We start from the raw sequence: 17,285 nt of genomic DNA on the forward strand, positions 1-17,285 counted from the left end.
ATGAAACAAACAAATTATTATTGTAAATTTTAATTTGTTGTGTTCCAAGTTGCTTAACACATCTTCTATCTTGAGCCTAGAAATATACTTAACATTTCTCTTAAATTACATATGTACATGTATATAAAAAAGTTTCCTCTGTGCAGAAACACTTATGACTTTAGTCTCAAAGCTTTACTTTTACCACATATAAAATTCAAAACTCTGTTTCTTATTTTTGTTAATTTAAATCCATAAATAAGGGGGTTGATGATTGGTGGGATGAGGACAATTTCCATTGCCATAAAATTCTCAAAACTTTGTGGAAATTCTTTTGAGCCAAATCGCACATATAACATATCAAACAAAAAAGACACAACAACAACTATTATACAAAATAAATGTGGTACACATGTCTGCATGAATTTGTTCCAGTTTTCTTTGGATGACTGACATGTTTTGATCAGATGTACATACGTCCAGAAAACAAAAAGGATATGGCCGATATAAAAGGTGTAATTAAAAGCAGGAATAACAATTCTAGCTACAGAGGCAGTGCAAGCTAGATTATTAATTAACCAGTTTATACAGTAGATTCTTGGTATGTGTGAGCCACATAACCTCAACACTGCTGTTGTTATCGTGCTCAAGAAGAGAAGATAAAAGGGAAAAAACCAAGCAAAAAATAAAAAGATACAAACTCTTTGTTTAGTCATCAAAGAGTGGTACACAAGAGGTCGACATATAGCCACGTATCTGTCATAGGCCATGAGAGCTAGGAGAGAGAAGTCAGCACAAATTGTGGAGTGCAATGCAAAACCCTGTAAAAGGCATCCTGCATAAGAGATGACATGAGCGGTGGATAGAAGATCGTAGAGAAACTTGGGATAAAATGCAGCTGTCCCATAGAGTCCATTGAAACACAGATTGCAGAGGAAGATGTACATGGGTTCATGAAGACTTTTATCCACAATGACTGTCACAATTATTGTCAAATTTACCAGCCAAATCACACTGTAACACAGTAAAGTGAGAAAAAAGAGAATGACCCTGTAGTTTGCAATATCACTTAAACCTGAAAGAGTAAAAACAGTAATTACTGAAACATTATCCATAACAACATTTGTAGTTTGCTCTCAGTTTGGAATGACATCTAGTAAGGTAAATGACATTTTCACAAGTTAAAGTCAGTGTGAAATGAAGTCTCTCTGTATACTGTCTCCCTGACAAAGTATGTCACCAGAGGTTTATATACTCTTCTTGTCAGCAACGATTATGTGGTTAGTATGATGTAAGTGTTGCTTTCACTCCTTGAGTTGAATAACTTAAAAAAAAATTTTAAATACCAGTTCTACAAACAAGTCTGAGCAAATGATGAGGAGTAAGATAAATTAATGCATTTAGTTTAAGAAGAAGAGCTTGCAAGAAGAGCTTCAGCAGCATCCCGAGTAATTTTGGGGGGTGTTTCATGGGTATCAAGCTTGTTGTTATGTAGTCAAGCTCTCTATTGATGCATTAAGACAGTGTAAAACAGCAACACAGTGGCTAAGGTTATTACAGTTAACTATAACAAAATATTGTACTTAAACATAAAAAAGGTAAATTTCAGGAAAAAAAACTAAAGTAATTGAAACCTAATTATGTCACTTAAAAAACAAAGTCAAGTAAACTAATATAATGGAGATGGGTTTAGTTTTAGTCTTTTTTTATTCAGACATGTAAACACCAAAAGGAAGCTCTGATACTTGTATTTCAATCAGTGTAATATATGCAAACTAGTGAAAAGCACCAAGCTATCTAACGTACATGTCACACTGTTAGTAATGGCATTTCCGGCTCTTTTTAGAGAACCGGCTCTTTCAGCTCCCAACCAGCTCTTCAGGTTGTTTTGTTGCTTTAATTTATTATTAACAACAACATAAAATTATGCACAAAAGGAATTACTTATGTAAAAAAAACTAACGTGGTTTTATTTATATATGTTTATATATAAATATATACGGTGGCCCCTAGAGACAAAGCATGTACAAACTTCAAAACACTTTACTAGCGTTAACTCAACTTCCAAAACAGAGCTACCTAGATCACTTAAATTACACAATTGAAAGCATATGTGTATTGTTTGTGTTTATACACAAGCACTCATATATATTCAAATAATTTTAAAAGATGTTTATTTACCTGTTACTACCACACATCAAATCCGGTCGTTGGTACTTCCTGGCTTGTGTAGCCACTAGGTAACAAAAGCTCAACACTGCCCCTAGCATCCTGGAGTACTTCTGTTGTGTGTTGTACGTGTTTTGGAGTTCGTACGTGTTTTGGAGTTTATACGTGCTTTGTCTCTAGGGGCCACCGTTAATATACTTTTATTTATTCACTGCACATAAAATGTAATAAATAAATCATATAATACAAAAACCAACTATTTTGACTTTTAACTATTTACATCTTCAGCTTTTTCCTTTTAAACAAATTTAAAGTGAAACAAAACACTGCACAATTAAATATAAATATGAAAAAATATGAAAACAAAAAGAAGATGCACATTCTCTGTCATATGGGCCTGCATGAATAAACTTTCTGAATCGTTTATCATCTGCAACTGAAAATAGTTGTGGATGATTACTATAACTTTCTAATGTGATGTTGTTGTCCCTGGCTCTCTTTCTCTCTTTCCCTCCGGCTCTGTTCCTGTGCTACTGCGAGTGTAACTACCGCCCCTCCCCCCTCTTCCCAGCGCAAAGTACAAGGCTTGCGTGCGGAGTGAAGCGAAAAAAGTGCGAGAGAGAGGGTGAGAGAAAGAAATAAACCCCACGGCTCCCAATAAGCAGCCGGCTCGCGTCGTTCGCTTCAAACAGTCGGCTCTAAGAGCCGTTTCGTTCGCGACCAACACATCACTACACACTGTTTGTTCATCAACAACATTCTTCACATTTCTCTTTAATGAGAATGCACATACACAAAAAAAAAATTTGTGTGCAGAGAAATTCATGACCTAAATGTAAAAGCTGAACTTTTACTACATATAAGATTCAAAATTCTGTTTTGTCATCACATTGGTTCGTTATGGTACGGGGTCTGGGACCCAGTGTTTTTGTTTTTCTGGGCTTTGTATATTTTTTCATGGTTCTCATGGTGTTTTCTATGGAGCCCCGCAAGTCTTGCGAGATTTCGCAAAAGTAACTTGGGATCTTGCAAAACTTTTGCGAGAGCTCGCAAAAGTTCATTTTCATTTTTTTTCTCCCATGTCCTTTGCGGGACTCCGTCATGTCTACATAAGTTTTATGTCTGCTTTTCCCTGGTTCCAGCGTCTAGTCCTTGTTTCTGTCTTTTATCTCAGGTTCTCTTTTTTTTATTTTGATAGTTCCTCGTTTTGTGTTGAGTGTGTTCAGTTTTGCTTCCTCCCGATCTTGTGTTTGTATGTGTGTGTGTGGTGTATGTGTATGTGTCATTAGCCCCAGCTGTGTTTTCCCCCGGTTCCCATGGCATGCCTTCAATTTAAAGTCAGATTCTGTTTCCATCGTCTGCTCTTTGGTCCACATCCTCTCTCCATGCCATCTGCATCAGTAGTTGTGACAGAACACTGGTGTCACAGCGGAGGCCGCACAAGACAGGTGGATTCAGAGCAGGACTCACACAGAAACGCGGGGTAGCAAAGCTTTATTTATAAAGTGACACAATAAAGTAAGAGTAAAATTAAGTAAGACATCAAAACCATGAGCTAAGAACTAATAAAGAACCACCAGAAAAGCAGGAACTTCAGAACTATGAACTGAAAACTTAGATGGTCTATGATTTTAAACAAGAATCCACAACTACCCCCCAAAAAACCCTTCACAAGAGTATGTGCAATCATTGAGGGCTTTGGGCCAGAGACTGGGGGGGTGGGCACGAATACCAGGAAATATAGTCAGGAGTCTCGGTGCACTGCAAGGAAAAGAAAAGTGTTTTGATGACAAAATCCCAGAGGTCCAGTAAGAAGGAAAACGAGCAAGACAGAGGGTTCACAAGCTTACAGTCTTTGCAGGTGGAGGACTGACCAGAGGGGGGGCAGAGGGGTCCGTTTAGCAGCCAGAATGCCGAATGCAAAAACCGTGAAATACCGAGGTAGTGGTCGGGGGCAGGAAGGTGAGGGGTAAATAAAGCGACAGCAATAACCTGAGCCACCGCGGTAAGCCAAGCGACGAGATGATGGTGAGAATTGTCTCAGGTACTGTGTGGCAGCAAACTGGCGGCTGTGAGGAACAAAACACAAGGTCGAAAGCTTCTCCTGAATGAACTTTGATTAGGACCAAACCTGTGATGGCCAAACACTAATTAGGGTTAGCAGATCACTTGGGAAGGAGCGGTGTAGTGATGCGCGAATCATGAACGAATCGTTCAATACTCGAGAATCACTTTACTGACTCGTGAATCATGATTCACAAGCGCAACTGACTCACTGACTCATCCCTGTTGCTGTTAGCAAACTAATTTCATTAGTAGAAATATATCTAGCTTATAATTCAAATTGTGAAGAAAAACACAACATCCAGTATCTTAACAAAAACATTTCTGCTCTGAACTGGAAGAAAAAACCCTGAGTAGAAGCTCACATCAAGACAATAGCTCCTCGGTTCACAGTAGCATCGCTCTGCTAACATGCTAACAGCACATTTGAGCTACTCACCCCCTCCCTTCCTGCGCTGAATCGTAGGGGAAGCAAATCACTCATGACTCACTAACCCTCTCCCTCCTGTGCTGAATCGTAGCGTAAGCAAATCACTCAGGACTCACTAACCCCCTCCCTCCTGTGCTGAATCGTAGTGTAAGCAAATCACTCAGGACTCACTAACCCCCTCCCTCCTGTGCTGAATCATAAAGCGCGCGAATCACTCATGACTCGCTCACCCCCTCCCTCCTGTGCTGAATCATAAAGCGCGCGAATCACTCATGACTCGCTAACCCCCTCCCTCCTGTGCTGAATCATAGAGCGAACGAATCACTCACTCACTCACTCACCCCCTCCCTCCTGGATCGCAGCTACTTCTTCTTCTTCTTGGTTGGCAACCAATGTTAAGGCGCACTACCGCCCCCTGGCTCACAGCTCAGTGGACATTTAGATGAGAAAATATATATTTGACACATGTAAGGACAATACTAATAAAATAAAAATAAACAAAATAAATGTTCCCTTTAGAAATTCTTTTGCTCTTTTTTGCTATATAAAATAGTTGTTTTCTTTAAGAATCACTCATCTTAGCAGTAGGATTTACATTAAAAGAGAAACAAATTAAGTTTGAGTGAAAATGTACATTTTTTGCACTCTCTGGTCAACTGACTCAGTGACTCAAATGACTCAAAAAACCCGATTCACTTTGGTGAGTGACTCATTAAAACTCGATTCAGTAAAAAGAATCGAATTTACCATCACTAGAGCGGTGGTGAATGCTGGTCTTAAATGCAGGAGACTCAATTGCTCATAGGTGTGGAAACACAGAGCGCGATGACTCCGCCCAGGCGTGGAGACGGCAAAAAGAAAAAATGCATATTGCAGCAACCACCTGGACCATGACAGGTGGGCTTATCTAGGGTCTGGCAGAGATGCCGTGCTCCTCCACCTGCTGCCCTGCCAGCACCCATGTTTTCACAGCTTCAAGTGGAATACTCTGTATTCTTCAATCACAAACAAATTATCTCATGCAATATATGAAAGCTAATGAAAGATATAAAACTATAAATCTACTGGTAAAACAGTTTTGACACTGCTGTGATAGGATAGGTGTGGGCATCTAGCCTTGTGTGCTCATATTGTTTTTTATAACTCGCAGAGATTCAGATCTTTAAAGATAAAAAGAATAAAAAGAAACAAACTGTTTATAAATATAAGACACCAAATATAATGCATAGTATAGATGTTTGAAAGGCCACACGTGTAAAAAATATTTGAAGTCTGATTTTAAGTGAGACAGTTAAAGTTAGAATTTTGAATTTAAACTAAGAAACCACCAAATTATTATTGTAAATATTCTTTTATTGTTTTCCAAGTTACATAGTGTATCTTCTATCTTGAGCCTAGAAATATCCTTAGCATAACTCTTTAAGTCTTAAATTACATATGTACATATATATTAAAAAAAGTTTCCTCTTTGCAGACACACTTATGACTTTAATCTAAAAGTTGAACTTTTACCACATATAAAATTCAAAACTGTGTTTCTTATTTTTGTTAATTTAAATCCATACATGAGGGGATGCATGATTGGTGGGATGAGAAGAATTTCCATTGCCATGAAATTCTGAACACTTTGTGGTATTTCTTTTGAGCCAAATCGCAAATATAACATATCAAACAAAAAAGACACAACAACAACTATTATACAAAATAAATGTGGTACACATGTCTGCATGAATTTGTTCCAGTTTTCTTTGGATGACTGACATGTTTTGATCAGATGTACATAAGACCAGAAAATAAAAAGGACATGACCAACACAAAAGGTGTAATTAAAAGCAGGAATAATAATTTTAGCTACAGAGGCAGAGCAAGCTAGATTATTAATTAACCAGTTTATACAGTAGATTCTTGGTATGTGTGAGCCACATAACCTCAACACTGCTGTTGTTATCGTGCTCATGAAGAGAAGGTAAAAGGCAATAATCCAAGCAAAAAATATCAAGATACAAACTCTTTGTTTAGTCATCAGAGAGTGGTACACAAGAGGTCGACATATAGCCACGTATCTGTCATAGGCCATGAGAGCTAGAAGAGAGCAGTCAGCACAAACTGAAGAGTGCAATACAAAACCCTGTAAAAGGCATCCTGCATAAGAGATGACATGAGTAGTGGACAGAAGATCGTAGAGAAACTTGGGATAAAATGCAGCTGTCCCATAGAGTCCATTGAAGCACAGATTGCAGAGGAAGATGTACATGGGTTCATGAAGACTTTTATCCACAATGACTGTCACAATTATTGTCAAATTTACCAGCCAAATCACACAGTAACACAGTAAAGTGAGAAAAAAGAGAATGACCCTGTAGTTTGCAATGTTACTTAAACCTGAGAGAGTAAAAACAGTAATTATTGAAACATTATCCATAATAACATTTTTAGTTTACCTTATTAGGTGTCATTTCAAACTGAGAGCAAATGACATTTTTACAAGTTAAAGTCAGGGTGTAATGAAGTCTGTCTGCGTACTGTCTCCCTGACAAAGTATGTCACCAGAGGTTTATATACACTCCTTGTCAGACACATTTACATAGTTAGTATGATGTAAGTGGTGCTTTCACTCCTTGAGTTGAGTTAAAAATTAAGCAGTAAGATAAATTAATACATTTAGTTTAAGAAGAAGAGCTTGCAAGAAGAGCTTCAGCAGCACACTGAGGAATTTTGGGGGGTGATTCATGGGTTTCAAGCTTGTTGTTACAATCTATTCGAGTTCTCTATAGATGCAACAAGACCTTCGTTTTCAGTGCAAAAGAGAACACAGTGATTAAGGTTATTATACATTTGATAAGCAACGCATTCTTTCCTTCCCTCAAAAATACATAATACAGCTGTGTTATATTGAGTCTTGCTTTTCTTTTTAGATTGTAAAAGAAAAGAATCCAGTGAAACATATTTTGTAAATGAGAATGTTATTTGCCCTAACAACCAGGCCTCTTTATAATGTTTAACCCTGAAAAGGTGTTTAGAATGATGTAAGTGGTGCTTTCACCAGGTCGAATTACTTAAAAAAAAAAAAAAAGAATTACTTTTAAAAATAACAGTTCTTTGTGTTTTATGCAGTTGCTGAGTCTGGGAAATGACTACAAACAAGTCTGATCAAATGATGAGGAGTAAGATAAGTTAATGCATTTAGTTTAAGAAGAAGAGCTTGCAAGAAGAGCTTCAGCAGCATCCCGAGTAATTTTGGGGGGTGATTCATGGGTATGGGGTATCAAGCTTGTTGTTACAGTTTATTCAATCTGTCTATTGATACATTAAGACTTTTGTTTTCAGTGTAAAACAATAACATGGTAACATGTTTTCCATGGTTTAGTGTCTTGTAATTCTAGCTTCCTAAGTTCTTTTGCATTTAGTGTTTTTTTTTTTTATTCCAAGATTTTATTCCTGTGCCTCCTCCTGTGTTCAGTGTGTCATGTCTAGTTAAGTTTTCATGTCTGCTCTTCACTGGTTACAGCGTCTAGTCCACGTTTCAGTCTTTGTCTCATGTTTTCTGTTTTATTTTGATAGTTCCTCGTTTTGTGTATACAGTGGTCCCTCGTTTATCGCAGGAGTTACATTGTAAAAATAGCCCGCGATAGGTGACATCCGTATCCAACTTTATTTTTTTTACAATTATTATAGATGTTTTAAGGCTGTAAAACTCCTCATTACACACTTTATACAGTTTTATTAGACAGGCATTAACATTTTCACACTTTCACTCTTATGTTTAAACACCCTCAAAGTTCAAACCTTCGTAGAAAAATAAGCCCAGTATTATAGAATGAAACCAAAGATCAAAGCCTGTTTTCAGGTTCAGAACATGAGAATAGAGCAGCTGCCAGAGAATTCAACATTAATGAATCAATGGCACGGAAGTGGAGGAAGCAAGAAGAATGAGTTGAGTAAAGTTTGACTTATCTGACTGTTTTGTTTCGCTTAATGCACCTCATAATCTGGTGTGCCTTATGGTCCGAAAAATACGGTAACGTCTACCTTCCTTTAGCATGTCTAGAAGTCCAACTTTTTGTGCAATGGTTAGCATCTTCCTCTGCCTTTTGGGTGCTACCGCAGGTGACTTTGACAGTGCAAAACGTTCTGTTGTGTTTGTTGGGGAGAAAACTTACAAAAATACAGTGCAGCACTTCAGAGTCACACTGTTAGCAATTGAAGATTTATGTAAATTTGACAAGCTGAACACATTCTGGACTGTACAGGAGACACGGCACGGAGGAGGTTGATTGACAATGGTCTACAGCCGAGCAGGATGAAGAACACAATGCGCTGTAACCCCCCCCCCAAAAAAAATCACGAAACAGTGAGGCCACGAAAAGTGAACCGCGTTATAGCAAGGGACCACTGTAGCGTGTTCAGTTTTGCTTCCTCAAGATCTTGTGTTTGATTAGCCCCAGCTGTGTATTTAATCCTTTGTCTTCCTTTTCTTGTTGTCATCACATCTGTGTTTCCTCCGTGTTTTCCCCGATACTCCAAGGTTTTTCTAGTGTTCCGGGTTTTGTGTTTATATGCTTAGTTTAGTATCTTGTAGTTCTAGCTTCCTTAGTTCTTTTGTATTTAGTGATTTCTTGTTCCCAGGTTTTATTCCTATCCCTCCTCCTGTGTTACATGTATCATGTGTAGTTAAGTTTTCATGTCTGCTTTTACCCGGTTCCAGCATCTAGTCCAAGTTTCTGTCTTTCTCTCATCTTTACTGTTTTATTTTGATAGTTCCTTGTCTTGTATATAGTGCATTCAGTTTTTCCTCCTGGTCTCATGTGTGGATGTGTGTGTGTAAGATTAGCCCCAGCCGTGTTTCCATCCTAGTTGCCATCCCCTCGTTATCCTTTGTGTATTTAGTCCTTTATCTTCCTTTACCTGTTGTTATTGTGTTTGTAATTCCTCCATGTTTTTTCCCGAGGTTCCAAGGTTTTTCTAGTGTTCTGATTTTGGGTGTATTTCCCCAGTTCAGGCATTGCTCTGTTTAGTTTCAGATCCATGTTTTTCCCTGTTTTGTTTTTCTGCCTAAATAAATGGCATGCCTTTAGTTTAAATTCAGAAAAAATTCAGCTTCTCCTCTCTCCACACTTTGACATTGTTACCTCTCTCTCTCTCTATACACACACACACACGTATAGATCTATCTATATATATCATATACATATGTATAGATATATATATATATATATGATATACATAATAATACGTCAGTTTTTTCTGCGGTATAATAGTTGTGTTATACTGAGTCTTTTCTTTTTAGATTGCAAAAGAAAAGAATCCAGTAAAATGCATTTTGTAAATGTATTTTACTCTAACAACTTGGCCTCTGTATAAACTTTAACCCTGAAAAGAAGCGGTAAAAACTGACTCACTGCCTGAAATTTCCAACAACCTCAGGGTACATTTGAATACTGTTTACACACTGTAAAACACCAACTTTGGACTAAGGGTATTATAGGTAAATACAGGTAAACTAGTTGCAACAAAATATTTCAGTTAATCAAAGAAATTAAACTTAGATGTTTTAAATAAAATTGAAAATTGTTTTTGTATTTGCAAATCAAAAAATAAATTCATTTAAAAAATGTTCACCTTTTTTTTTATTAAATGTGGAAAAACCAGACGAACACTCTGATCCATATGCTTATTGAGAAAGTGTTATCTATATGATATGAGTGGTTGTAGTCAATATTATGTAACAAATTTATATTTTTTTTAAATTTTTTTGGCAAGATATGCAAACTAATAAGAAATGTATAAAACTATAAATCCACTGGTTAACTAGTTTTGACACTGCTGTAATAGATGGTGGACATCTGGTCTTGTATAGCTGATGGACTCGGGGTCAGGGTCCATTGCACTGCTGCATACAAACCGCAAGCCAACGGGATGTGTGAGCGGTTCCACAGGTCGCTTAAAGCTGCGCTTCGTGCTTCCTTAAAGGATGACAACTGGGTTGACTGCCTCCCGTGGATTTTGCTTGGGCTGCGCTCTGCAGTTAAGGAGGATTGCGTGTCTCCAGCTGAAGTGGTTCTTGGTCAGCTCCTCCGCGTTCCCAGTGAATTCTTGCTCGAGAGCCCCTCCCCCGTGCTTCGATCCATCTGTGCTGTCTCTTAACCCTTGTCACGAGTTCAAAATATTGGGGATGGATACAGGAGGAAAACCAAAATAACAACACTGGTCCGGCCAGGTCAATTCAAACGATGATTTTAATGCACACGTGTGGGAGATGGGACACTGTACACAGACAGCACCAGATCTCTCTCCGAAAACCACACAACAATAGTTTTTATGAAAATCAGGGTATTGGAACGCCCCCTCATGCGTAGAGTAGGTACAATACAATCAATGTTGACAACTTTTAACACGTTAAAAGAACATCTTCTTCTTCCCGAGGCCAGATCCTTCCCAGTAATCTTCTAACTCTGCTTATCCCCTGGAACAAACAGTCTCTCCTGCAAGCATAATCAAACAGCTACAAGGCCTTGCAAACTATTATTTAAATGTTTGAACTCTCCCCTCTACATGAGTTTAACTACTGCTTGTGTGTGTGCGCGTGTGTGCCTCGACCTCAGCATTCACTCTGTCTATAAGGACAGAGGCCAACTCAGCATGTGTGCTATAACCTAACTGAAACCATACATGTAATATGTTGAATAAATGTTCTAATCAAATGCCACTACTCAAAGCTTAATAAAAAGAATATAAATGAATAAAGGATAATGATGAATAACATGATATATGTGTTTTGTAAGCGTGTTCTTTCTATAGCTCAAGATCCTTAACACAATAGATTGTTCAGTCCTCGCGCCGAACAAAGTTTCCGACCCTCCACTAGTTGACCGAGCCCCCCTCATTGGCAAGCACAAAAAATACAATGCATGTATATACAAAAGAATCATCACTGCATCTGTAATAGAAAATGTTAATATGGAATCATGACAATACCTGTAATACAAGTTGTAACATAAGGCCGACAGCCTAAAGAAATTCTCTAATGAAGTAACAATTAATAATGATGGTGATACATAAATGAACTAATGAGTAATTATTGCCAATACACACTACTTAAAGGTTAACAAAAGATATATCTAAATAAAGGATCATAAAATAACATGATGTAAGTGTCTTGTAAGCATGTGCGGCCTTCTACGCTCTACGTCACTTCCCTCAATAGATCAGCCAGACATCCCGCTGACTGTAGCTTTTAACCCTTACTGACATGAGCACAACTCCATAATAAGCACCAAGCGGCAATACGTATAAAGATGATCATGGTTACACCTGTAATGAAAGATTATATGATTATAGCAACACCTGTAAATAGAAGATTAACATGAGGTTATAACAATCACTGTAATACAAACGTTAATGGAATGTCAATAGCTTCAATAAATGCTTTAATGCAATGCTTATTATATGATTCTGATGTAATGATAAAATAACAGTAAAATATCCCTTCTCACCCTCAATTACACTCGCTTCGCATTCCTGGTCATGTGCACTATTGCCTGCCTGACACCTTTGTCCCAAAGACTTTAGAGATTGCTAAGTTTGTTTTTGTCAGGCACGATGCCCACAGTACACCACTGCATCCACTGTATGACGGCCCGTTTATCGAACTGGGCCAGAAGCATTTTGTTTTGGACTTAGGGGTCGTAGGGAGACTGTGTGTGTTGACAGACTTAAATACATAAAAATTGTGTAGAAAATGTGCGTAGTTTCACTCCTTTATTGTTATTAAATGTTTAAAATCCAGAAGAACGATCTGATGCATATGCTTATGGAGACTGCAATGTCTATATGATCTTAAGTGGTTGTAGTTTAATATATGTAATTAATTCATGCAATATATGCAAGCTAATGAAAAAGATATAAAAAACTATAAATCCACTGGTAAAACAGTTTTGACACTGCTGTGACAGTTGGTGGGCATCTAGCTATCAGGCATCTAGCCTTGTGTGCTCATGTTCTTCTTTATAACTCACAGAGATTCAGATCTTAAAAGATAAAACGAAATAAACTCTTGATAAATATAAGACACCAAATATAATGCATAGCATAGATGTGTGAAAGGCTACAGGTATGAAAATAGTTGTCTGATTTTAACTAAGAAACTTAGTTAAAGTTAGACTTTCATTTAAACTATGAAACAAACAAATTATTATTGTAAATTTTATTTTATTGTGTTCCAAGTTACATAACACTTCTTCTATCTTGAGCCTAGAAATATAAACATTTCTCTTAAATTACATATATACATGTATATAAAAAAGTTTCCTCTGTGCAGAAACAGTTATGATTTTAGTCTCAAAGCTGAACTTTTACCACATATAAAATTCAAAACTCTGTTTCTTATTTTTGTTAATTTAAATCCATACATGAGGGGATTAATAATTGGTGGGATGAGGAGAATTTCCATTGCCATAAAATTCTCAAAACTTTGTGGAAATTCTTTTGAACCAAATCGCACATATAACATATCAAACAAAAAAGACACAGCAACAACTATTAAAGAGAATAAATGTGGTACACATGTCTGCATGAATTTGTTCCAGTTTTCTTTCGACGACTGACATGTTTTGATCAGATATACATAAGTCCAGAAAACAAAAAGGATATGGCCGATATAAAAGGTGTAATTAAAAGCGGGAATAACAATTCTAGCTACAGAGGCAGAGCAAGCTAGATTATTAATTAACCAGTTTATACAGTAGATTCTTGGTATGTGTGAGCCACATAACCTCAACACTGCTGTTGTTATCGTGCTCAAGAAGAGAAGAAAAATGGGAAAAAACCAAGCAAAAAATACAAAGATACAAACTCTTTGTTTAGTCATCAGAGAGTGGTACACAAGGGGTCGACATATAGCCACGTATCTGTCATAGGCCATGAGAGCTAGAAGAGAGAAGTCAGCAGAAATTGTGGAGTGCAATGCAAAACCCTGTAAAAGGCATCCAGCATAAGAGATGACATGAGTGGTGGATAGAAGATCGTAGAGAAACTTGGGATAAAATGCAGCTGTTCCATAGAGTCCATTGACACACAGATTGCAGAGGAAGATGTACATGGGTTCATGAAGACTTTTATCCACAATGACTGTCACAATTATTGTCAAATTTACCAGCCAAATCACACAGTAACACAGTAAAGTGAGAACAAAGAGAATGACCCTGTAGTTTGCAATATCACTTAAACCTGAAAGAGTAAAAACAGTAATTACTGAAACATTATCCATAACAACATTTGTAGTTTACCTTACTAGATGTCATTCCAAACTGAGTGCAAATGACATTTTCACAAGTTAAAGTCAGGGTGAAATGAAGTCTATCTGTATACTGTCTAACTGACAAAGTATGTCACCAGAGGTCTATATACTCTTCTTGTCAGCAACAATTACGTAGTTAGTATGATGTAAGTGGTGCTTTCACTCCTTGAGTTGAGTTAAAAATTAAGTTCTTTGTATTTTATGTAACTATTGAGATCTGGGAAATGACTACAAACAGGTTTGAACAAATGATGAGCAGTAAGATAAATTAATACATTTAGTTTAAGAAGAAGAGCTTGCAAGAAGAGCTTCAGCAGCACACTGAGGAATTTTGGGGGGTGATTCATGGGTTTCAAGCTTGTTGTTACAATCTATTTGAGTTCTCTATAGATGCAACAAGACCTTAATTTTCAGTGCAAAAGAGAACACAGTGATTAAGGTTATTATACATTTGATAAGCAACGCATTCTTTCCTTCCCTCATAAATACATAATACAGCTGTGTTATATTGAGTCTTGCTTTTCTTTTTACATTGTAAAAGAAAAGAATCCAGTGAAACATATTTCGTAAATGAGAATGTTTTTTACCCTAACAACCAGGCCTCTTTATAATGTTTAACCCTGAAAAGGTGTTTAGAATGATGTAAGTGGTGCTTTCACCAGGTCGAATTACTTTTTAAAAAAAAATTACTTTTAAAAATAACAGTTTTTTGTGTTTTATGCAGTTGCTGAGTCTGGGAAATGACTACAAACAAGTCTGATCAAATGATGAGGAGTAAGATAAGTTAATGCATTTAGTTTAAGAAGAAGAGCTTGCAAGAAGAGCTTCAGCAGCATCCCGAGTAATTTTGGGGGGTGATTCATGGGTATGGGGTATCAAGCTTGTTGTTACAGTTTATTCAGTCTGTCTATTGATTCAATTCAATTCAATTCAATTTTATTTATATAGCGCCAAATCACAACAAAAGTCACCTCAAGGCGCTTTATATTGTACAATAGATCGCACAATAATAAATACAGAGAAAACCCCAACAATCATATCATATGACCCCCTATGAGCAAGCACTTTGGCGACAGTGGGAAGGAAAAACTCCCTTTTAACAGGAAGAAACCTCCGGCAGAACCAGGCTCAGGGAGGGGCGGCCATCTGCTGCGACCGGTTGGGGTGAAGAAGGAAAACAGGATGAAAGACATGCTGTGGAAGAGAGACAGAGATTAATAACAGATATGATTCGATGCAGAGAGGTCTGTTAACACATAGTGAGTGGCTGGAAAGGAAAAACTCAATGCATCATGGGAATCCCCGGCAGCCTACGTCTATTGCAGCATAACTAAGGGAGGATTCAGGGTGACCTGGTCCAGCCCTAACTATATGCTTTAGCAAAAAGGAAAGTTTTAAGCCTAATCTTGAAAGTAGAGATAGTGTCTGTCTCCCGAATCCAAACTGGAAGCTGGTTCCACAGAAGAGGGGCCTGAAAACTGAAGGCTCTGCCTCCCATTCTACTTTTAAATACTCTAGGAACAACAAGTAGGCCTGCAGAGCGAGAGCGAAGTGCTCTAATAGGGTGATATGGTACCACAAGGTCATTAAGATAAGATGGGGCCTGATTATTTAAGACCTTGTATGTGAGGAGCAGGATTTTGAATTCAATTCTGGATTTAACAGGAAGCCAATGAAGGGAAGCCAAAACAGGAGAAATATGCTCTCTCTTTCTAGTCCCTGTCAGGACTCTTGCTGCAGCATTTTGGATTAGCTGAAGACTTTTCAGGGAGTTTTTAGGACATCCTGATAATAAAGAATTACAGTAGTCCAGCCTGGAAGTAATGAAGGCATGAACTAGTTTTTCAGCATCACTCTGAGACAGGATATTTCTAATTTTAGAGATGTTGCGCAAATGGAAGAAAGCAGTCTTACATATTTGTTTAATATGTGCGTTAAAGGACATGTCCTGGTCAAAAATGACTCCAAGGTTCCTCACAGTGTTACTGGAGGCCAAGGTAATGCCATCCAGAGTAAGAATCTGCTTAGATACCATATTTCTAAGATTTTCAGGGCCGAGTACAATAACCTCAGTTTTATCTGAATTAAGAAGCAGAAAGTTAGCGGCCATCCAGGACTTTATGCCTTTAAGACATTCCTGCAGTTTAACTAATTGGTGTGTGTTACCTGGCTTCATGGATAGATAGAGCTGCGTGTCATCTGCATAGCAGTGAAAATTTATGCTATGTCTTCTAATGATGCTGCCTAGGGGAAGCATGTATAATGTAAATAGAATTGGTCCTAGCACTGAACCCTGTGGAACACCATAATTGACCTTAGTGTGTGAAGAGGACTCTCCATTTACTTGAACAAATTGGAGTCTATTAGATAGATATGATACAAACCACTGCAGCGCAGTACCTGTAATACCTACCTATATCGCTCTAATAGGATATTATGATCAACAGTATCAAACGCAGCACTAAGGTCTAGCAGGACAAGCACAGAGATGAGTCCACTGTCAGAGGCCATAAGAAGATCATTTGTAACCTTCACTAAAGCTGTTTCTGTGCTGTGATGAGCTCTGAAACCTGACTGAAACTCTTCAAATAAGCCATTCCTCTGCAGATGATCTGTTAGCTGTTTGACAACTACTCTTTCAAGGATTTTTGATATAAAAGGAAGGTTGGAGATTGGCCTATAATTAGCTAAGACAGCTGGGTCTAGAGATGGCTTTTTGAGTAAAGGTTTAACTACAGCCAGCTTGAAGGCCTGTGGTACATAGCCGATTATTAGAGATAGGTTGATCATACTTAAGATCGAAGAATTAATTAATGGCAGGACTTCTTTGAGCAGTTTTGTAGGAATGGGGTCTAAAAGACACGTTGATGGTTTGGAGGAATTAATTATTGAAGTTAACTCAGAAAGATCAATTGGAGAAAAAGAGTCTAACTTAACATCGATGGTACTAAAAGTAGCTGTAGATAATATTACATCTGTGGGATGATTATTGGTAATTTTTTCTCTAATGATAAAAATTTTATTTGTGAAGAAGTTCATGAAGTCATTACTAGTTAACGTTAAAGGGATTGTTGGCTCAGTAGAGCTCTGACTTTTTGTCAGCCTGGCTACAGTGCTGAAGAGAAACCTGGGGTTGTTCTTATTTTCTTCAATCAGTGACGAATAGTAAGATGTTCTGGCTTTGCGGAGGGCTTTCTTATAAAGCAGCAAACTATTTCTCCAGGCTAAATGATGATCCTCTAAATTTGTGACACGCCATTTCCTCTCCAGCTTACGGGTTATCTGCTTTAGGCTACGTGTTTGAGAATTATACCACGGAGTCAGGTACTTCGGATTTGAGGCTTTAGT

The 17,285-nt window shown here is 37.6% G+C and overlaps 3 protein-coding genes and 1 long non-coding RNA gene across 4 annotated transcripts; all 4 read right to left on the minus strand.

Moving 5' to 3' along the window:
• Positions 1–152: 152 nt before the first annotated feature.
• LOC100699829 (olfactory receptor 11A1-like) lies at positions 153–1,094 on the minus strand. Its single transcript, XM_003445387.3, has one exon. The coding sequence runs from the start codon at positions 1,092–1,094 to the stop codon at positions 153–155; it is 942 nt and encodes a 313-aa protein (XP_003445435.1).
• A 2,545-nt stretch (positions 1,095–3,639) lies between these two features.
• Positions 3,640–4,709, minus strand: LOC112844126 (uncharacterized). Its single transcript, XR_003216728.1, has 3 exons — positions 4,652–4,709; positions 3,999–4,217; positions 3,640–3,909 (listed from the first exon to the last, which is right to left on the minus strand). It is a non-coding gene; the product is annotated as an uncharacterized LOC112844126 (long non-coding RNA).
• An 840-nt stretch (positions 4,710–5,549) lies between these two features.
• LOC109197452 (olfactory receptor 11A1-like) lies at positions 5,550–7,168 on the minus strand. Its single transcript, XM_019352450.1, has 2 exons — positions 6,155–7,168; positions 5,550–5,590 (listed from the first exon to the last, which is right to left on the minus strand). Exons 1-2 carry the CDS (start codon positions 7,062–7,064, stop codon positions 5,550–5,552), a joined length of 951 nt encoding a protein of 316 aa, XP_019207995.1. The 5' UTR covers positions 7,065–7,168.
• A 5,797-nt stretch (positions 7,169–12,965) lies between these two features.
• On the minus strand, positions 12,966–14,059 carry LOC100699564 (olfactory receptor 5F1-like). Its single transcript, XM_013271395.3, has one exon. It carries the CDS (start codon positions 13,905–13,907, stop codon positions 12,966–12,968), a length of 942 nt encoding a protein of 313 aa, XP_013126849.2. The 5' UTR covers positions 13,908–14,059.
• Positions 14,060–17,285: the final 3,226 nt, after the last annotated feature.

This window comes from Oreochromis niloticus, linkage group LG16, assembly GCF_001858045.2.
Source record: "Oreochromis niloticus isolate F11D_XX linkage group LG16, O_niloticus_UMD_NMBU, whole genome shotgun sequence".
In the NCBI taxonomy this organism is placed as follows: Eukaryota; Metazoa; Chordata; class Actinopteri; order Cichliformes; family Cichlidae; genus Oreochromis; species Oreochromis niloticus.